This window comes from Varroa destructor, unplaced genomic scaffold (genome assembly GCF_002443255.2).
Source record: "Varroa destructor unplaced genomic scaffold, Vdes_3.0 BEIS01000003.1, whole genome shotgun sequence".
NCBI lineage: Eukaryota > Metazoa > Arthropoda > Arachnida > Mesostigmata > Varroidae > Varroa > Varroa destructor.
Window position 1 is genome coordinate 48,602,600 of NW_019211456.1, and position 23,175 is coordinate 48,625,774.

The window sequence follows — 23,175 nt, forward strand, 5'->3', positions numbered from 1 at the left end:
ACACATGCACATACTCACATACACATACACATACACGCCCTAGATGTCGAGTATTTATAAATGTACAGTTATTACAATGACAACTATTCCTATTGCAATGGCGGGCGTGTGTGAAATAAGATGAAAATAACAGGAAAATAAATTAATAAACAGTAAAGTTTACATTAAGGTGGCGATGTTATAAGATAGAAGAAAAGACCAACTGTCTTAATTAATTTGAGTATAGATATGTACATATAATAAATAGCCAAGAAATATTAATTTATATGATGACGAAGTGCAGATTCTAATGATGTGCAGCGACAACTTCTTCGACGTTGAAATTGACATGAAAATGATTTTATTTTCTGCTGCCGAGGATAATGAGTAGCAAAAAAGCATGGATTCAAGTACCTAGGCGAGATAATAGAGACGTGGTGAATAATACATGAGGGCAATAAGGCACGCATCCGCACCCTTTTTAGATAGCAGGGCAGTTTCGTATAGTTCAGACATACTGATAATAAAATCATCATTAGTGTATCCTTCTAGCATGGTCATTAAATAAAACAAAGCATACCTTATTACAGTTGTGGATTGCAAAGAGAAAAAAAAAAAACGTTTGCATTCGAGAGTGAGACTACCGTATACTTTAAAGAAGCAACATTTTCAGTTTGTTCATGGTAGGATGAGTTTCTAATTCGGTTGTGAACTTATTCTTTTTTTTACAACTCAAGACAATTTGGTCTATTTTTGTCCCACTATAAACCTATTTCCCCTCTCGTTACAGAATTAAATAACGCATTCATTCCGTTTAAATGTTATGCTTAAAGATGTGAGGATCTTTCGAGGCTAAAGGGTGTCTACACAGTCTGCGCAGGAAAGACATATTGCATGCTCGTCAGCTTACTGAAAATATGGGTTAACAACGTATGCTCGCCAATGAATACATCAAATACTGGCCATCAGGACATTGTATTTATAACATTAAGAGACGATTCGCTATTTCGGTGAACTGAATAAGTAGTTTTTTAATACTTCGAGACTGTTGAACACGTACACCGCGTTAAAAGGGTTGGTTCTCATCTCAAAGGCGTGTACTTATTGACATTAATTCAGTTTTCTATAAAAATTATTATACACTTAGTAGTTAAGTTAAGTGTCGGTCTCTTTCTCTCTCGTTCTCTCTCTTCACTACTTGTTCCTATATTAAACATTCTATATAAGTAAATACGCATTTTATTTAACACACGAATTACATTTTTCATTGATTTTATTGATAATCCTGCCAGCTTGGTCAACAAGAACGGATTAGCTTAGCATCGTACTTCATAACGAAAATTGACCACTCGATGTATTATTATTCGTGAAGGTATCGATAGAAAAGATTTTCCACATACGAACATTATAACACCTGAAATGAAATATGGTGCATACGACAAGTGATTCTATGTTCTTCTGATACGTTATATCGATCTTACAACGATCGTGCTTCTTGTGCCGAAAAGCAAACAGAAGGTCCGTGAGAAGGAAATGATTCTTTATGACAAAAAGTTTTCTTAAAGTTTGTCAACCATTTCAGGGTTCAAGGGGCCGTAAAGTAACTTAAGGGAAAAGTACCGTCACTTTCGCTGTCAGCATAGTATTACGCGGAACATACGCTCCAGTTACACACAATGTCTCCTACAGATAGAGTTAAAAAGGAGCGGCAATCTCCAGATTTCCGCTCCTTTCTGATTGCTTTTCTTTGCCAATAGAGTGCGTAATACCGATATGCCATAACACGATTATGAAGTATTATCTTTGCGAGGGTCGTTTGGGTCACGCTCGGAGCTTAAATGCATTATTATAAACCAATTACTGAAGAGCCCAATATGCAGAGATCGACTACATACTTCCTGTGATCGTGATCCTGAAATAGTGAAATAGTGGCAAAGACAATATGAAATTTTGTTCCATTCATGTACTACGGTGATTTCATGGGAGCAACGGAAACAGACGCATTCGATACACAGGGATCCGCTCACAACCCTACGATGCACGAACAGCATTTAGGTGTTAGCTGTCAATAGGTGTTTATGAGCGGTTATTCTTCGACGATTCGCGATATCGATATCAGTTGCTTGTTTTAGCTGACTGGGTGATCAATTGTAAATTCGAGAGACTTCATACAGTAGATTATCGTTAAGCTAGTCATTGCCTACAAGCCAAGGTCCAGTATATTTCTATTGTATAATGCAACTGCAACTACCCAGACCACCTATACTCTTTTCGCTGCAGCTTCATCCCGAATTTTAATTGCCTTAAATTTTTGGCGCAGAATTAACTAGTGTTATTATTTCATGTCAAAACTTGACTATTTGTTGTTTCAATGAGCAGTAATGACTTGCAAAAGTCCCTCCATAGATGCCGCGTTATTCTAGCAACAGTCATAAAATACTACCGCACATGCTAATATACACAAAATACTCAAAAACACTAGTCAGCTTATGACGAATGTCTTAATTAGAGGAACTGACTTGGGTTCCTCCAATTGCAGTGCAAAATGCCATGAGATTCAACAGCTGTAGATACGCTGCAATCAGTTTGAATTAGCAGAAGCAAGTTTTGAGCAGAAATGCTCACTCAGTTAGCGGCTTCGGCGTCAGCGTCAATGGGCATCCAGCCATTTTTCAGCATCTTCCTGCTTTCCTTCATCCTCAGTGTCTTTACGGTAATCATTCTTATTATTGTCATGTTCTATTGATATTTGCCGTTTGCTGTCTTGACTTAAGGCGGTAGGATTCCAGTCATTAGTTTGCATAGTTACACCGTGTCCTGTAGCCTGTGGACGATGTAGGGTTTTTGGTTCAGTATAGGGAATTCCCGCTATGAAACCAATGTGGAGGTGACTGTCATCACCGTCCTGATGCCCCTTTTCGTCGTCTTTAATGAAGGCCTCGTTGTAAGAATTTTCATTGTGAGCACTACTTTTATGATGTGCAACCTCTGTCGGGTGGAGATTCTGATGAATTCCGTAATTCCGGTGCAAATCAGACGGCTCGGTGTTGAGGTGATTTCTCAATGAGAGTATGTGCGCATCTCCAAGATTTAAATGATCCACAGCGGCTTCAAGGTGAGTATCATCGGTTGCTTCGTGATCACTAGAACTATAAGCCTTATTATTAGCATAATCTGTTTCCATATGTGAAGAGACGACCTTAGTTGGCCAAGGCATTATTTCCGCTGAAGTTTTAACAGGTGGAGCCCGCATGGCCTGCACTGGAACGTCACTTACATCAAATCCTCCAAGTTTAGCACTTTCAACGTCGAATGGACTGGCATGCATAATCTTCGCGTAGCCTACTTCTTTCGTTTCTAATACCTCTGCAGTTTGAGTAGTCTTGAGCTCTTCACTCTTCATTTTCGAACGCCATCCATGGATTTGCAATCTTGCTCCAGAAACTTCTCGGCCTTGAGACGGCCAACTTCCTTGGAAACCTGCCCATCCGTCATTGGTTTGAGCATCATTTTCCACCACCTTAGTCAACTCTCCATCAGATCCCTTTACAAATCCGGCTACCTTTAAGGCAGGTAAAATTTCCTCCTGCACTTCAATCTGGCGTGGATTATAGCTATCGTATCCTACAGACGCCATGTGACCGCCATCAGTTATCCAGTTATTACCACCAGCGTTGTGTACGATTTGTTTCACAGTTACTTTATGCCCGCCTGCATGACCTGCTTGGAACGGCGCAGCTTCTTTTATTTCGACCTTTTTGAGGTGTCCATCTATATAAGGACTCCATCTTCCAAAGCCACCGTGGTTCCATTCCGCCCTAATTTGTCTTCCTTCCCAACCACCTACCACTCCCGCGTCTCCGAGTTCCCATCCTCCAGGACCACCCCTACCTTCACCGTAATTCCAGTCGCCCTTCCACGGAACGGCCTCTAACTCTGTAGCCTGCGATATGAAACGAAAGCATGAGAATGTCATGTAACGGATAATTTCAGCTCGCCAATACGCGAGGAAATGTTATTATCGTAATACAAAAAAAGTATCTTGTTAATGCTCAATACAGGTTGCAATAGAAAAACGAGAAATGTTTCAATTAAAGTATCTAATATAAAAATGGTCCTTTCTCTTGAGAACACAACCCAAAGTCACACATCAAGCTAGCCCTTCGTTTAATCTAATTCGGATCTTCATCTAAAAAGAACTGAAAAAAACCAATCATCACTCATCTGGCAACTGCATTCGTCATGCTTGAAGCTTGCAGAGCAGAATCAACTAAATCTTCAATCAATGTTTAGCCAGTGCGTGACAGATCTGCTAATAATCGTTCTACTGAGATAACTTCGTAAAAAAGAGCTCAGAAAACCGCCTGTCAACAACCTCCGAGAGAGGTTCAGCTAAATCTAGCATTGTATAAAAATATATATAAGTATAATAATATTGTGTAAGTATATAATAAATAATATTGTGTTCGTTTACCTTATATTGCTCCTGTTTATGTTTATGACGCTTGATAATCGGAAGAGGAATTGGAATAGGTATAATAGTGTGCGTAATAAATTTAGCAGCTAGCGCCAATTTCGCCAATTTTTTTAACCGAATTTTGTGTTGGATGTGAGAAACATCTGCTTGTCCTGATTGAAGATAGACAGCGATAGCCACGAGCAGCACCAAAGTTACCCAATATGTTGACCTGGTGGGGACACGGAGCAACAGCATTCTGTAATATAGGAACAAATCAATAGTCGTTAGCATGACCTCGGTCAAGTGAAACGTGTTGAAAGGCTTTCTCGGTTTCTGCCCGTGGAGAGCTTGACGAGCTTTGTGCCTTGAGAACAACGAGGTGCTTATTTTCTGGCAAATGAGCGGACCATAAGTAGAGTAAGTGTGTACTCAGGTTGAACTACTTTGTCCACGTAGAACGTCCAATGATTAATAGAACTATAATTTAACGCATTTTATTACCCCGTTTACATATGTGTGCATTTTCAAAAATCTCGATGACGATGACAAAAGTCGTTTCTTCTTATCACCATTATTTTGGCCTGTCGTACTGTTTTAGTGCTTCGAAATAAATATGCGCAGAATTGTTAGTTCGCTTTGGGAATGAACGAATGTCCGACATTCTTTGACACTACAACTGACTGGTAGAGCTGGGGACTTCTACGATGTGCTATCGACAGCCGATAAATAAAGCTATAATTTGTAAGCAACATTCGTTATATAATAGCTATTTGAAACACGATTTTTTTAAGTTAATCCATATCGCACCTTTTTAGCATACTGTACGTTACATGTTACATACAGGAAGCTTTTATTATTATAACGCACCCCGTGCAACTTCTATTAAATTGTCCCATTGATTTAAGTGTACAAATTATAGATTCATTTGCAACAGAACTATTTATACGATTATGTACATAGTTGTATTAGTAAAACATATACAACGCAGGATTAAATAAAAGCTCAATATGTGTTTCTAGCTGCATGAAAGTTATACGGGTTATTTTCATCACCGACCTCTGACGAATATACTTTTATCGAATATTTTCATTTTTTTCTGCGTTAAAATTCTTGCGCTTATCAAGTTTAGTATGCATACGTTTAGCATACAATTATAACAATTAGACGTAGAATGTTGGGAGGATGCCGTCGCCCAAACAGTCCTGGGTCTTAAGCGTATCTGTTCCACAGCGCATTCAAGTTTAGCTTTTCCTTTGGCTCTAGTTATTTCATATGTAGTAATATACTCTAAACTCAGCAAAGCAGTTACGGTATTCGATTAGTTATACCTAACGCACAGTACTTCGACTTACGTTAGCCAAAATGAAGCACGGCTTGCCCTCATCACAAGATGATGTTGATGGTTTTCCATCAAGCAACCAGGTATTGATTTGAAAACAGTAGTTTTCAAATTTTCTATTCAAACAATGCAATGATTAAATCTATATGGCTTAAGGTTAAAAAATGGATATTTCTGACAATATTCCTCTATCGAAAATCAGTGAAGAAATATTTTTTTTGTAAAAGCAGCCGTGCAAGAAATATAATGAAGGGCTGATAAGGAAATGACACAACAAATCCAATATTATAATGCAGGCATTTTAAATTGCGCCATTCGATCCTAACTACAGCCATTAACTAGCATTAATTTATACGGTTCATTGATTCTCCTTCGACTTTACGCCAGGGCGTAAAAATGCGTGTGCTCGCATTATCGAAATGCAGTATGCAGACAAGCACTTAGCCTTAGCGGGTATCCGTAAAAATAGCAATAATAACAACCACATCGATTGTTTACAACATGTCACCCGTGAAAACTAACTTCAAACCAGACAACGCGTCGATGGCATTGCCCACGCTGCGTGAGATTGCTCTCAGCTGTCCCTTGTCTTCGGTTCTAGTCCACTTTGTCACCATCACAATGGTCGTCATCAAATCCTTTGTTGCTGGTTCGACATGCGGCCCTTTCTGCGCCTACGTCTATGGGGTACGGCGGAAAAGTCTATTCTAAGAGCTTGCTCCTTCTGCTTAACGACGACTAACGTCTTTTTCGTTTGTCCTGCTTTTTTTTTCCGTTACACTGCCATTGTGTTGTCTTGGTCCGTTACTAACTTGTCCATTGCACAGCCGCCCGTCCGGCTCCTTGGGATTAGTCCATTATTTCAACTATGCGATAATTTTATATTATAAGGGCTAGCTATGGCTGGTATCATTAAAACGATTTTTTTCATAATGGAGCTATTTTTACTTTTGTTACTGTTAAAGTTCGTTACTAAAACACTATCTGAAAATATCCCAACCGAAACAAGCAAACAAAAAAATGTAGTAAACCGAGCGGGCTGCTAACAAATGGGAATTCGATGTATCCAATGCATTAAGTATGGCATTGAGCAACAGTGGGAAATCGATCTCCCGAATGGATTAACGGACCCATGATCTCAGTTGATTTTACCGATACTGGCCGCGTAGGCGACATACTTGCATGATGATTAGCATTAATTACGCCTACTCAGACGACTTGTAATGGACAATGACTGTATGCGCCAGCTCTGTCAGCTAATGCTTCGTCCTAAGGATAGTTATTAGCCCAGTTATGCAAGTATAATTGCATTGAAATTACTAACAGTTTTTAAATATGAAGATACCAAAGGAAGGCCATGCATGGTACAACCGAGGTGGTCTTCAATTAGCCCATTCTACATCTAGACTCTAGAGATTTTTAACGCCCAAGCAGCATTAGCAGGTGAACAAACAAAAATTGTAATTGTCGAACTAAAGAAAAAGTTCGCACCCAAATTATTAACACATTTGAAAGTGATGAGCAAAGTTACGACTGAAAAATTAACATTGTTCTTAACGAAACGTAGGCCGTATCTATAAATTCGAGCCGATTTCTGAAAGTTACGTTGGAAAACAAAAGATAGTTACCACACATGAGCATTATATATTGTTAAAAGGTTTCTTTGGTTCTCGAGCTTTTAATACGCATATCTTTCTGTCGTGCTAAGAGTTAGGAAACATTCAGAGAAAGAAATTCTTTCTAGAAGATATGAATCAAATCCAGGTTTCGTTTGTTACGACGCCCATTGGGGCTCACAGAATGTACAGAAGGACATGACCCAGAACTGGGCAAAACCCAAAACCAACAAATGCTGATGGTATACAACAGTCCGGCTTTATGATTAGATGCTTGACTGAAACGTCAAAGACATTTAATCAATTTGGTCAGCGCATAGCACAAATGTAAATTGTACATTACCTTCTAATAATTGAACAGCCTGCCGGCCGCAGGCGTAAGAGGTAAAGTTCAATACGGGACAACGTTTTTCTAGCCCTATTATTATTATTATTATATGGACCCCTGGATACTTGCCCATTGCAGTCCCTTCAGGCATTATAGCTAACAAAATAAAAGCAAATAGACTCACTGAACGCACAGAGGGGTGCCACAGCGTTACGGCACTCTCTTGCCCTCTGGAAAACTGACTTCCGTAGAGCTTTTCGCCGAGAAGAAGAAATTGACACAAAAAAGAAGATTGCTAGCTCATATCGAAAAATTATAAATCAATTGAAGTCATGTGAGATGCCTCACTAGATGCCAACGTATACTGCTCTTTTATGAGTTAGTTTGGGGAAGTCAAAATGGAAAGCGTCGAAAAGGGACAATTTCTCCCACAAACGCGGTCAGAAGGTGAAAATGGCCATCCAAGTGAGATAATAAAATAATAAAGGAGATATCGGCTTTTATAAACATTAAATCTATTTTGTTTAGTGACGATGTTAAAAAACTGCCGCACAACGTACGTTTATGTATTCAGATGTCGAAGCTTCTATTCATTTGAAAATTTTTAGCAAAAATATTCTAACACATAGCAATCGGTGCTTTTCCTTTTACAGAATATATGTACGCTGCGTTTGAATATGTCGCCTATATGCCATGGGCGATATTTGCTACGTGGTATTCGTCAAATCACGCAGAATCACAAAACTTCTAGACCATTTTTTTGGGCCGTTGGTAGCTCTGACAAGGTTAGAAGCAAGTTTTAGCTCTACGTACATATGAATAAGCCTATGATATATATAACGCGACATGAGAATACCCGCGACCTATGACGAAAATGCGTCACGAAAATTGCCGTGTTCTCTAGCACCCAGGACGTTAGCAAGATATTGCTTTGAAAATATTGTGGCTTACAAATAAAACCATATTTTCAGCAAATGATCATTCCCAGAGAATACCTTTAGTCTATCGGTCACTTCAGAGTGGTCAGCATGTACGCTGTGTTGTAGGGCTGGGTTCTCTAATCTGGAAGGAATCTAAGGAAAAACTTAACCCGGGTTATTTTAAGACGCATGCTATTTCGTATCCATTCGTTAACCAGTTCGTTTCAAATACGGCTTCGTGCCAAAATCATCCGCTCTAAAAACTCACAGTTTTGGTCTACTCTTAGGTTTACTACTACGGTCATGAATTTGCAAATTCGAAACAAGGAGCCGCCGCAAATCCAGCTAGATGATGGGTCTGAATTCGGGTCGCTTTATTTCGGATATATACCTTAAAATCTACATCATTCGAAACATCAATTACAATCCAGTCGAACTCCGTAGAATTCAAACACGGTTCTCAATTTTCGGTCTACAATTTCGATCAGATACAACGAGGAGGCGACCCTTAAACGATACCTCCGATTCCAGATACGATTAAGAAGTACTCTTATGAATCGTACTCTTCCAATCAACTCTTATAAAACGCTTCCCAACAACAAGATTAAATCGAAACTAAGTTCTTGAATACCTCATTTAATGGGGTTACAGTCTCTAGGTTCGGGCTCGGGTTGCTCTGAATCCACTGTGCTAGATAAAACTATCATTGGCCCTCGCGTATTCTGTATATCTATCTTTAAAAAAAAGATACTTATAGTAGTAGTAGTATTGCACGTGGATGGACGCTAGAGTGTTGTCGGTGTCTTTAGATAGAGTGGTAACATACTGACTAAAAGAGACCAGCCCGAAAATAATTTTTGGTTCCCAAACAGTTTATAATATGTAGTTGCGGTGTATGGTATCATACTTTTTCTATCAGTATAAATGCGACTTTGTCGTTCTTCATCTCCTGTACGTGGACACTTCTTACCTTTATAGTAACGTTCGTGCTGCGGTTAAACGATGGTGTTGACAGTGATGTAATATTCAGCGACTATATTCAAAATTGTAATTTCTAAGAATAACGCTCGTATTATGCAGACACAGACAATTCATAATCTAATAACCATAATTATTCTCTCAAGTAATAATTATTTCCTTCGAATAACATCAAACCTCCACCGAAACATCCGACGATTAACAGCCACAATAACGTTAAGCGCACGAAGACGTACGACTGTTAACGCTAACAGATGCACAAAACACAACCATGTAGACAAGCACATTGGCTAACGTAGAGAACGTATACGACACTGGGGACAGACCACAGCATCCGCGAGGTGGCGTGGCCCTTTTATCAGGCAGCGTCAACCAGTGAGCAACGTTGAAAGGGGACACTGGGGTTAAGCAGAAACCCATTCCACACGTTTCCCACTGATATTGTTCGTTCGCCGTACAACGTGGACAAAGCCCCGGAGAAGCAGCTGCCCTCTCCAGCAGAAGCCGGCCACTTGTGCTGTGCAAGCGAGCAAAAAGGAAAAACCAACATCCCACAATATTGGCTTAACTAGAACATCGCATGAACTATACAGGCGGGATTCGTGAAACGATCAATCGAAGGCCGGTGACTTCCTCCAATTATAGAGAGTACATCGTCGAGTAGGTTAAGTATTAAACCACATTTTATTTAATTACGGCTTTGTATCGCTATTATTTACTAGGAACAACAATCGCGCAACGAGCCATTTCATAATAGAGGTGTTTGGTACAACGAAACTACTACGTCGTTTTATTACAGGGCCACTTTAACGTGTAACGCAGGTTTAACAACGATTACTGTCTCTGAGAGCGACACGCGTGCTGTCACCCAGGAAGCACATATCATATACATGAATGAGGTCTCATCAGGTCAGGTAGAACATTTTCAGATAAATAAGAATCAATGTTTACAAAACACTCGTTGCTTCTTTGCTGTCACATAGGTCTGTTGACAAAACTTAAAATGACTGCCCCCACCAGGTTGTTGAGGCAGGCCAGCCTCACAGAGAGCAATCGAATGGAGGACTAGTCCTAGTCAAAATATTAGAAGAAAAAGATGAAAAATATAATTAAATGCTGGGGTATTCGAATTGCTAAGACTGTTAAACTAATCACGTCTTTTTTTGAGACAATCAATAAACATATATATTTTGAAATATTTAGTAGTCTATAGCAAAGCTGCTAGGTGGAGAATAAAGCCATTGTTTAATGTTTAGTAGTAGATCGATCGGAGTAAGCAGTCTAACTAAGATATCTAGATGTTCTAGATATAACATAATTCTATAGACTAGCTAAATCTTCGTTACACACAAAATACATCTCACGCGTTTTTTTTTATGAAATAAACTTGTTTAATGTTGTATAGTCTTGTGGGAAATTATTGTGAAGGGATTAATTTAAGCAATCACGCATGGAAGCAGCGTAAGAGGCTTGGAGTCTAGACCAATGTGTCTCTTAACACGGGGCTTTCGCTTTAAGCGATAGATAACCAATCCTAAGCGATTATTTCTAATGTAAACAACAATCTTAGGCTCTGCTTGGCCACCCGTATTTGAAAAATTTAGGATAGATGGGACACAGATCTGATCAACTACGGTAATGCATATTAGCAAAAACACAAAGCACAAAAACCTAATGGGTCATCATCGATAGTGCAGTTCCTTTTGATATAATACAAGCTGCGCCATCCTTAGGGATAGAATTTTTCTTTTTCTGTTTGCGACTTGGAAATATATATACATGCCATATGCATTTCTTCGTGGGTATTAAGAGAAGCAAAAGGGGAGATTCACACATCTGAAGCGTGCTGAACAACAATTATAGTTAGCACATGATTCCATACACTCAACGAATGAGAATATGATAGATAACACACTGAGCAGAGTCAGGGAATCCTTACCGAAGCATGAGAGTTATAGTAGCTCATATAATTGATCGTATCGTTGGCTCGGTAAGCATCTTCATAAGCAGCAGTGCATATCCTCTGTTCCGCATCGAAACTGGGTAAGCTGCAAGCAACTGAGCTAGTGTGTCTCTTTGATGAGGAAATCCTACGATTTTTCGACAAAATCAAGATTTAAACAACAAAAAGACCGAGCATATGCAAATCTTGCCAGATGACGCGTTAATGTTTGCGCGGAAGATGTATCTGCATTTGTTCACGTAAATCAGACTAAGACATACGACCGAGAATAAACAGTGTCTTGCAGTGTGCTACGCCTGTGCCAGTGTATATTTCCCTATGAAAATCAATAGTTGTCGATTACAAGCAAACTTCTCGATCATTGATCACGGGAAAAAACCAAGTATGTAAGATATATTTGGTAACAAGTTTAGATAATAAGCTGTTAGATCCAATAGCACTTTGACAACGACAGTACGGTTACTTAGGGACGACTGGCATTAGCCCGATGTGTTACCAATTATGAAGCATTGTCTTTATGCGATATAATGTTAATATAAAAATGAACTTCCTCTCAAATTTTGCAGCGATTCTATCGGGTAGAGCATAATACATATGTCTAAAATATGTGAATCTGACTGTAAGCGCTAAAAAACACTGAACCGAAAAAAACATTTTCATGCATCTTTAATTTGTTAGTAGTCCTTCCTGTCTTACATGCAGTAGGGAGTAAATTCCCGTGGCTCCTCCATCAGATTCGTTACGGTCGACGGCCTTGCGCTTTTGAAAACTAGAAATAGGCCGTGTTTCGTAGAGGTTTCCACCCGAGTTCTACCAGTCGCTTAGATAAGGCTTTTACACGTAAATGCAGCACGATGATTGCGATCAGATTAAAATCCTCCGCGAGCTTCTAATATAAGCAATCGAAACGGCTTTATTTATTTAAGATTTAACTATTAAACCAGACTAACGTGGTTGACGTAAACAGGTATTTCATGGCACCAAAAACCACTTCATCCTGAATGTTCCTTCTGGCATCCATGGCTAATGCTGGTGCGTCCGTGCGGCACTTAATGTGACGATAACAGCCCAACAGCTCACGTGCACGGGGTATTCTCATAAAAAAAAAAATTGTTGTATATTTTGAGTCCAAGTCGCACTCATGGGTCTTTGACGAAATAAACAAATATAAAATTTAGGCAAATTGTAGTGGGGGTATTGGTATAAAGAGGTGCTGCCTTCTTTAAACAGCTTCAGAAAGACTTTTGGCCAGCTTACACAAAAACTCATCAGTTTCGGCAACAAAGCTGCAACTTGGGCACTTACTGCTAATTGAAACGATCCTCCGATAGGTTTCGTTTTTCCAAAATGTTCGAAAACAGTTTTTTTTATTTAAAAAAAGTGTCAAAAATATTTCAGAGAATACCGAAGACCAAACTCTCCTTCTATTCCAGTTCAAATAGACGCCATCTGTTTGACAGTTATTACTCGAAATTCAGAGGTTACCAACTAACTGTCTATATAACTAACTATGCCAGTTATGATTGTGTAGGCAGTGAGATGATATGAGCTTTAATTATAAATGGCATTGCTAAAAATTAATCGCTTACTAAATATTTCAGTCAATTGTGCAGTGGAAATGTGTTCACTTGTGTGAGAACAGACGGATGTAGCCTTTTCCTTATGCCGCCTTTGACTTATTTCCTTCCCTTAAAAAATCATTCACCTCGGTGATAATCGTGTTATAGTTTGCTACAGAAACGGTGGAGCTGTCACTGTTACGAGTAAAAGTTAACCATCTGCCCGCTGTGATTAAGTGCTGAAAAAAGATTCGACCCTATTTACAGACGGAACAATCCAACGACGATAACGTCGGCTCTGTTCTCGTGCGAGCGCGTCTTTCTCAAACCATGGTCCGATCATTGTCAACCGAAAAGGCAGATGGTCCCTTATCGCATTTCGTCGCACTGCCTTACGCAGACGGCCATGCTGCAGTTGTTGTTGTTGTTACTAACATTGTTGCTTTTATAATTGCCCCCACACCGGGTAAAGTAGAAAGGTGACAGTGGCACTAGCAGGGACACCTGTATCCTTCAGCATTATTCGATCACCATTATTACTACCACTTCGGTTAGTACTCAGATAGAGTAGGTAGCAGTAGCCAGATAGATACTCGGCTGATTGCGCGCGAAACGAAAACAGTAATGCTCTTGGTGTGGTAATGATGATAGGGGATGATGATGATAGTGATTACTGTCTTCCGCACGGGTCAGTCGCTGTATGTCAACATTACGGACACCGTCGCTAGAGCCGACAACGATTCTTCAGTTGCGTTTATTTAGGTCGCTGAGGAGCGCGATGTGGCTAGTCTAAAGCGGGCGCGAATAATGAAAAAAAGCGACTTGTGACGTCGTTGAATTTGAATAGGAAGTGTGATAACTATTAAGGTAGATGGCCCGCCCGTTGTTTTTGAGTCTGCCTCTGGTTTATAGTTACTTAGCAGCTTGACATTGGAGGTCGATGGTAGTTGTAACAATAAGAACAGCTATCATGATAGGTGATGTTGGAGTTACATCATTCAAGATTGGAATGATTTTTAATGGCCGTAAAAGTGGACTTGCTGAAATTGTCGTCGCAATAATATTGTCGTTGGTATTATGGTTAGCCTCTTTCCTTTTGTCTACTCATTGACTGACTGAGTTGTTAAATAAAGGCGTACCTATGCTCGCAGGAAAAAAAGAGTGGGTAAAATGCAGCAGCCTAAATATTATCATAGCTCTAAGTACAACACAGGGAATAGATGGAATCGGTGACACAGGGCTAAACTGATTTCGATAGATGATTAAACAATATCGATCGTCTCCGGCTCCTCTGTGTTCCCTTTCACAATATGTCTTGTGAATAAATAGCTTAGTTGGTAATTAATTTTAATCCGTGCTACTTATATAAGGTAGCAGTGAGTTCAAATGGAAAAGAACATGTAAAATACACCTGATATGTAAAAGCACAACTACCTGCTAATGAAGACATATTTTATTGGAGGTAGGATCAAACCGCTACGGAACTGACTCAGTGATTTTTGTATCTGGTATATGACCCACTTGCAAAACTCATTGACATTAACAGCTTCTGCATAAAAAGTTTTTCTTAAATTCATGTTGTGTCTCATTGTGATCCTTATAAGATAGTACCGCAAGCACCGTAGCTACTCGGCCTTTCTAACGCAGCAAGACAGCAGTAAAGGATCCAGGTAAACTTATAACACAAGTTTGGCTTTGGATGCATCAGATTCTGAGTAACAAAGTCTCTTTAGACAGATTTTTGACAAAAAGTGAAGCAGGCGACCAACTAATTTACTTTTTCCGTATGTAGTCGAAAATTAGTTAATGTGTAATATATACTTTACACTGTAGCCAAATACAGCAGTTCTCCTAGTCAATTCAGTAAGGAGTAAATATTTGCACTGGTTCTTTCTTTCTCTCCCTATATATACATGTATATATAAATGAATAAGCGAAACAACCCATTCGGCCACATTTCGTTCTGTGCTGTTCAATGGATATGTAAATGTCGATCTAATTTTAGTTAGCATATGAAGGGACTATTACAGCAATGGTAGTACCCTCTGTCGTTTTTTACATTCTGCTATCTCTGCCTTATACGTTCGATACGAGAGGGTATTTACTGAATCTATGCACCGCCCCCACAAAGGCTACTTGTTGAATTCTTGGACCTTTCACAGAACGTCGCCCATTTACACACCGCCCATGGCTACTGTAAACTTATTATTACTTTTTAATGTGACCCAACAAGTGGCCACTGTCGAAGTTTTATTTCAATCTAAAAAAAAGAACGTTGTAAAATTAAAGAGAAGGCTGATGCTTCATCCGATGGGCACTAACATCGCAGTTATCAGCTTGCCCCTACTGTTACCGCATAGGGAGAAATACCTCCAGATATGAACGAAATATTTAAACACACATGTTGTATGCTATTGGTGTTAAAAAAAAAAGCGATAGTCGTCAGCTATTGAGTACGTAAGTACAACTAAAAGACACATTCTCGTTATCCTGCATCCTGTAAGGAGGCTATATTAGTCCTTTACTCCGATGTGACCACTCCATACAGCCGATACTCATTTGGGTCAACTGCAGAACAAAACAAAAAACCGAAGACCACTAATTTTAGTAATGAATGCCATAACACCGCATAATGGCAGCAAATCAAACCCAGAGGATATGGACACGTAGAGAGAGAAACATAGATAAATACAATATGTCTGTTACTTAAAATCGGTCTCGGAAAAAAGTAAAGCTGATCAAAATTTCCGTTCGACCCTGAATTGCTTTTTTGATATATCACTATTTAGAAAAAAAAAACTAATTAAATTAAATAGTCATTTACCGTTTTGCTCGGCAATTCTGTTCGGACTTCCACTTTGAAGCCAGACGACCCAGTTAGAAAATTTGTCTCAGTCTTTTGTAGAATAATGTAGCTCTATTACAAGCGAATCGCCGATCGCTTTTTCACCTTTCTTATCCTAACGGCATCTATTACAATAGTCCTAGATGATTTCTAACGCCAGGGTAATGTTCCCTTGCAGTTTTCATAGGCCACAGTCGATGTGCAGTGTGCACGTGGATATACTTTTTTGTAAAAACTGGTCGCACTTCATGCTTTTGGGAGGAATAAAAAGCCAATTAGTTTATTTAATTTTGTCCGGTTCCTAAATGTGATTGGCCGACGAAGTTCAAAAACAGGGTGTTTTCATAGTTGCCATTCGGTCTTAGCATGCAAGCTCGTAGTGCATTATATCCAGTGCTGAAACGCTCACGTAGATGTACTGTTAAATACGGGTCAAAGTATGACATAATTTGCTTTTCACTTCAATCAGTGAACAATGATTTTGCCTGCTTTAATCGACGCACGTCGTTTAGACTACGGCAACCGTAGACAAATAGAGTATTGAAGCACAACGTCATGTCAGTCAATAGACCGTTGCTAAGATCCAATTTAGAACGGGAGAAGGAAGCTATAAAAGAACCGGAAATAATAGTAATAATAATAGAAATAATATATATAACAGAAAAGGGAACAATTCTATAATTGTGTTGCTTAGAGTGTATGACATCTATGTTTATGCGCGGTCTATGTTTATGAGCGAAACAGAGAACATTTTAATTAAAGGGGTCGCTTTTACTTTTAAAGGAAATGGACGAATACCGAAAGTCTGTACGCCCGGTAAGAAAGATATTTGTACAGATTTCGATAGAGTATTGCAGGGTATAATACGCGAATACATCAGCTCTCATGCAATCAAGCATAGAAACACTGAATGCCATTTATTATTAGTTGGTAAATATATATATAACTTCAACCAAAATTTAACAAAACTTAACAAAATGGGTCCTCTAACTTGAAGATCTCAGTACAAATGACTGTCAAAGGAACCAAGATTTATCCGATTTTGATAACCGATATGAAAAAAATCAAATAAAAAGGAAAGAATATTAAACAGCGCCATTATCGAACGTCGACCTGAGGGGTCACTGTGCTATTCTACAGGTAACAAGGGCAACGAATGTCATGGAGAAGACCGTTCTTTTTATGTTTATATGCTTGGTCTTGGTAAAAAAAAACCAGCGGTCCGACTATTAGCCTGCTCCTTTTGACCGACAATTGCTAGATTAGTGTAACTGTAGTTACATGTACAACCGTCCATTGTGGCATTAACATCCATCAGTTTTTTTGTTAGATTTTGTTAGTTTAACTATTAAGATTGAGAGCTCAATCGTTTGCAACAATACGAGAAAATAAATAAGCAGAACGCCAAGTACATATGAAACAAAAAGGTTTGTTTAGCAATATAATTGTTATCGACCTAGTCCAATGACAAAACGCGAGCCAAGCTACTCTACGAGAGATAAAAGAAAAGCCATCGACATTAGGAAACATAAAAAGGCACCATACCATACTAGGGTTGAGGACAGATACATGATATATAATAGAAGTACACAAAGTGATGAAGGCAAAAATTGAGTACCCTATAAATAGACGTACGAAGACCACATGCCACAGCCACTATGTTTCGCATATCGAAGCAAAGGAAAATAACATTTTTAAAAGTAGACTACGCTATGTGCGAGGGCCTATTTCGTTTGAATTAACGCTAAAAAGTTAGAGAGCTAGCAAACAAGATAATTCTAATTCTACTTATTTTATTACTCAATAATGGAAGTACCATTTACTATGAGAGAAAACTGACTTTGAGACACAGGAGTTTGATCTAAATGCCGAAAATATCCGGGTAGTACATGTAGCAGCTACGGGACAAGCTTTGAATACTTCGGGGAACAGAATATTCGTGAACTTTATTTAAAAAGCTTGATCTTGAGCACCACAGTTCACAACTTCGATACACAACTTTCTTGATTAATGTGTAGTTTTTGGTAATATAAATATTACTATTATTATCATTAATACAATATTGGAAAACGGGAGCTAACTATATCCTTATAAATTATAGTTAATGGCAAAAATGCGTACGAGTTTCACTAACCCTACCAACCGAACAGAAGTTAAGCAGCTTCAGCATTCAGAATGAAATCCGTCGTATGACAATGGAAAAAAAAACCCGACGAGGTCTCTTGTTCTCCACGTAAGTGGAACTGCTGGTCGGCGTTATTGAATATCTAACTATCGAAATGGTTTTTAATAACAACGAGGTCCTCACCGTCTTGTTTGACAGTAAAAACACCTTTTCTCCTCGAGGTCCTCTCTTTTGTATTCTGAGTTCATCTGCAAAAAAATATTAACAATGTTCTAATCAATATCTTTGGAACCTTCAATGTTTGCAGCATATCAAACAAACAGCCTTGCAACATATTATACGTATGCAAAGAAACCAGTCAATGCGGTCGTCCAGTTGATCCGGGATATGCGCATATTGCAATGTAATCTTCGAAACAATATGTACCCCTATTGCCTCATTTTATCCACCTCTTTTCAAACCGATTGTTATAAGAAAAATTTTGTCCTATTTCAAAGTGTAGACAGCTTATGTTAACATATATATATATATATATATATATATATATATATATATATATATATATATTGACAAACGAATTCCGAATTTTCCCAAAAATCGACAAAACGTATGCAAAATCTTTCAGTGACAATATATTTATTAAAGAGAGTTAAGACTGAACAACTGTTGTTTGATCACTCACCACAAATAAAGAACGTCTAAAAAGTAAAAAACAAAGCACCTAAACGGTTCGTTTTCGAACCATGTTACTGAAGCAGAGCTCCTGTGTTGTGTTCCCTTTCGTTAAAGGTATCGTTTGGTGCCGTCGCAACAATAGTGAGAAATAGGATCCTAGCCATTGTTCGAAAATTGTTTGTACGTACCTGCACACAAAATGACCCGTTGCTTGATCTGCTAGTTCTGTTGCTAAATCATTGAAAATAGGTGGGCCTTTTCACCCGTAGTATCTGCGGTAATAGCTGCGAATCTTCCATGTCAAACCGTCATTGCTAAAGTAGTTGAATGATTCACCGCAATTAAGACGATGAACTCCTTAATATGACTTACTTGTTTCTCTGTGTTACTAATTGTATCACACAATTAGCACAGACGAATGCTTAATAGCAGAAGTACTATGAAGTGAAGAAGAAGAATAACTGAAAAGAAACGAGAAAAGTCTGGAAACATTGCATAGTATTATTTAAAATTATTCTTTGAGACATTAAATTGATCGAGATTGACTATGGCGCTATGCAATCACCCGAAGACTACTTAATACCAACAGGACTCGCACATGCGATCGCTGTCAATGCACTCAAACTGCAGTAGCTGCGTCATTTTTCTTTTATCATCATTTAGTGAGTTGATCTACCGGCCGATCGATACAGAGTCGATTCCAATGACGTCGACACCGTGGCGATAATGTATCGTTTGTAGGATCTCGGTGGACATTTGAAGCGTCATTGGTACTCGTTCATTCATACTACTGACGGTTCTACATGCCAGCCAGACGGACATTGTGGCAACGTAACCTAACGCCAATCCAAGTGCGGAAGCTAGCAGTACAAGCAATAAGATAATAGGTCAAGCAATTGGCGGCGCAGCTTTATTTAAAATGCACACAGCCACCATCATATATACTGTGCTGCATTTATTGCTGCGTCCAACAGCAACAAGAGCGATATTTGACAAAATGTCCGGACTAAGCGTGACAATCACGCTTGTCAGACCTGTACACACACTACGTCGCTGCAATCAACAACGACTGAGATGTTAACGACTGGCTATCAGTCGATAAGGACGTATGGGGTTATACATACGAACACTGAAAAAATATGCTTTTACCAGTAAAATAATACAATGGTTTACCATCGCAGAGGTTTATCGTTTTTTAGTACCAACAACAGTAAGAATAACCGCCTACGAAAGACAGTAGAACAGTTTCAATGTGTACTGTGTGAAAGCGCACTCTTTCCACGAACGGAACCTGCACGCTTGTGCGAATTTCCACAAACAATAGAGAAATTGTTATTTGGCATGTAATCAGGTACCGCTCATTTATGAGAAACACCATTAGTCGCTCAGCCGTTTTTTGTTCAAAGGTGTTCACATGATTAATTTCAAATGAAACATGATCGGCGCTAGTTGTTAGTCTTGTCGAGGTATTATGTAACACGTTAATAGATACAACACATCCTGTTGAAAATTAATGAATGGAATACAGATGCATTTGCCGTCACCAGCTGGCTATCGCAGGGGCAAAGAGGAAATTAATTCATTTGAAGATACCGCGTAACCGCTGTTCATTGGCTTGGTGCTACGGCGTGTTCGATTCTCTTCATAGCGAGCTCAATACAATAGGTTAGCAAAGATAAATACGTACTTTTCAAATGCTCTATAGAATAATTAACGATCTAATATAAATAGTTAGTATTAACTAAAGGCTATTATTTTATTATAGGCTATTTATTATTATTAATAAATCAACCCTTAGTCCATTTAAGGTATATTTTAAGAGACATATCTATGAATAATGTGTTAGAGTCTAGATTACCGAATAACGACGCTGAGAACTAACTTATAACACATAAAAACACCTTACTGGCGATGGATCTCAAAATGAAATTTCAACATTGTTCAATATATAGTAGTCTGCTCTGACTCTGGGAATGCTGGTTCTGGAAAAACGAGCAGTTTGACCGGCCCAATAATCTCAACGAACATGCATGGATCGATTGCTAATAACTTTTAGCTCAAAATCTAGTTGATAGAAAATATGAACGAGACAGGTCAATTCATTACGGATTAGTGGAAATCCCAAACGTAACGAGGAACTTGCATTTTGGCTTTATTTTTCATTGAGGCCATAAATTCCACTAGTACAGCTGTTATCGGCTCAATCTAATCTTTTTTTTGCAGGTGAAATACCTGACACACTAATACGACGTTACCTGACAAATAAAGCTCGAAAATGGTGGCCCAAGTGCTTCTAAAGGAAAAAAATGTTATAAACGCTGCCAGTAGATTAGATATTTATAGTTGGGTATGATCGTGTAATTCCACATTATCGAGCATTGGTATTTATCTAGCCATGAACGCATGTGAGTCGTGTGCCTACGTAAAGAAATAATCTTTTGGATTAGCTTTATCATTGCATAAAAGAGTATTTAAAAAAGACTCGAATAATAAAATATTTAAGTGAAGACTGAATTTTACTTAAATTAATTTTGCTACAGTCTCGACGAGTATGTCTTACACAAGGAATACAGAAAGGTACACGAATACATAGCCGAGTTTTTGAATAGACTTTCTTATGGCCTATGCAGCATGTCTGTGTATGTGTGTGTACTCATGTAAGTATCTATGTATTTATTTCTTATGCTGTTCTCATTGTTATTTTCATAATATATAATATAATTTCATAATAATACTTTTAGCTGCTTGTTTAACATAGTCTACATTAGATTTTGCCAAGCCACACACAAATCAACAATAACGCTGGCCACTACATTACCATCGTCACTGCTGTGCATGGTGCCTAGTAAGATCGATTGCATACAACCTATCTGGGAAGTCGCCAATTCTCTGCGACACTTTCCCACGAACTGCTCGGTAGACTAACTGATACACGTCATCCCTTTTCCAGCCATTAATTGTGCCCCGTGATAAAGTATTGTGTCACTGGCATAAACTGCATGCACAACTTATCGTTATCCATGTATTTTCTATTTCTGACCAGTGGGGAACAGGACGTCACGAATGGGACGGCACCAGAAGTACAGAACGGACGACTGATAATTTTTTAATGCCATCGTTTTCGTTTTGTTCGTAGTGTTGCTTCTGCGTGCGCGAATCACCTTACGTGTACGACTGTCTGCCAGTACTTAATTAACAATATTGTAATAAGTGTTATTTAGTCAAATAACTAAGACCCGGTGTGGGGCAGTGAATAAAGTTCGCTTTGTATATAGTTCGTCGTTGCGTTAGTATATAATGACTATTAGCAGGTTAAAAGTAATCCTGGGAATGAACGCAGAAACAAGTGGAGCTTTTGCCAGACGGAGAGTTTGCTAATATATTGTTGTCAGCCGCGCTTCTTTTGGTCCGAAGTAAATTGGTCTACTCGACTCTGACCATTACTATTATTATCACTGTAAGGATAAATGATGAAGAAGCTTACCCAGTTATCATTACACGCCATCGGAGCGACAGGATAATACCGTCTTGATTTTATTTTTTCTTTTAACAAATAACAACACTATTTATATATTTAACATGCTAAATATACGATGTTTCTTTATGTATACATGATGAATTTCCCCCTAATTGGCATACTGCGCTAAAATATGATCTGGTTTCTCTCACCGAAATATTAGCCTGTTCTAAAAAATGAAGGACGGTTAAAGCAAGTTGGACCCCGACACTATTCCCCTTAAAAATCGATGTTCTTATATCCCCGAAGAAGATGGCCAAGAATGGTTCATTTTTTAAACAATTTCACGTTAAACCGCGCAGTATTAGATTAGCCTACATCCGATACCTGAGATTTCCATCAGATCGGTCCCTTCATGAATAACGCATCCATTTCCATAGTGTATGCCACAAGGAACATTTACCAACTGGTAAACTATGTCATGGAATCAGAAGGATATTGTTTTGTAAAGGATGCTTTTTTAAACTATAGATAAATAGATTTTTGAATTAATGCCAAGTTAACATATCGCAGGCTTTCATTTTTACAAATTTAGAAGCCCCAGAACGCCTTCCTTTGGCTATACCTAAAGTTTTGGCAGTAACGTTTAGCCTTAAATAAAAACGCTTTGCTCATCTGCCTAAAAATACTTATCAATAATTGAAAATAACACTAAAAAAGTAGCCGACACCGAGTCTAAAATTTTGCGAAGCTTATCTAAACCACTTCGGTATTATCTGGTACATGCAGTTTCGTCGAAAAAGTGCAGCATAACAAAAGCAGCGTTTAAAACTAGCCTCTCTCCACGAAACCAAAATGGCTAACATCGCGCTAATCTAAGAGCTTTCATGATTTTTGTTGTGCCCCTCCCCCACAAATAAAGATAATTCATA

General features: G+C 38.6%; 1 protein-coding gene and 1 long non-coding RNA gene across 13 annotated transcripts; one reads left to right on the forward strand and one right to left on the reverse strand.

Moving 5' to 3' along the window:
• Positions 1 to 1,216: 1,216 nt before the first annotated feature.
• Positions 1,217 to 19,519, reverse strand: LOC111248368 (uncharacterized). Of its 10 annotated transcripts, none has more exons than XM_086983853.1 (5): positions 19,385 to 19,519; positions 18,975 to 19,247; positions 18,295 to 18,359; positions 4,454 to 4,694; positions 1,217 to 3,922 (listed from the first exon to the last, which is right to left on the reverse strand). In XM_086983853.1, exons 3-5 carry the CDS (start codon positions 18,357 to 18,359, stop codon positions 2,630 to 2,632), a joined length of 1,599 nt encoding a protein of 532 aa, XP_086839979.1. In that variant the 5' UTR covers positions 18,975 to 19,247; positions 19,385 to 19,519; the 3' UTR covers positions 1,217 to 2,629. The 10 variants fall into 10 exon arrangements, with proteins under 10 accessions (XP_086839979.1, XP_086839977.1, XP_086839978.1 ...); XM_086983851.1 differs by having other exon boundaries at positions 19,374 to 19,505; XM_086983852.1 differs by lacking the exon at positions 19,385 to 19,519 and having other exon boundaries at positions 18,975 to 19,365.
• Positions 10,142 to 21,300, forward strand: LOC147757072 (uncharacterized). 3 transcript variants are annotated; one of them, XR_015323883.1, is made up of 3 exons: positions 10,142 to 10,279; positions 10,419 to 10,533; positions 21,010 to 21,300. It is a non-coding gene; the product is annotated as an uncharacterized LOC147757072 (long non-coding RNA). The 3 variants fall into 3 exon arrangements; XR_015323884.1 differs by having other exon boundaries at positions 10,149 to 10,283; XR_015323885.1 differs by lacking the exons at positions 10,142 to 10,279; positions 10,419 to 10,533 and adding an exon at positions 19,669 to 20,451.
• Positions 21,301 to 23,175: the final 1,875 nt, after the last annotated feature.

Excerpts from the sequence above, each read along its gene's own strand:
- LOC111248368 (XM_086983850.1), bottom strand. The coding sequence starts at position 9,906 with ATGTGCTTGTCTACATGGTTGTGTTTTGTGCATCTGTTAGCGTTAACA. Across the intron at positions 4,695-9,796 it reads CGTCGGATGTTTCGGTGGAG|AATGCTGTTGCTCCGTGTCC; the intron begins GTTTGATGTTAT and ends CCTATATTACAG. Across the intron at positions 3,923-4,453 it reads ATAAACAGGAGCAATATAAG|GCTACAGAGTTAGAGGCCGT; the intron begins GTAAACGAACAC and ends TTCATATCGCAG.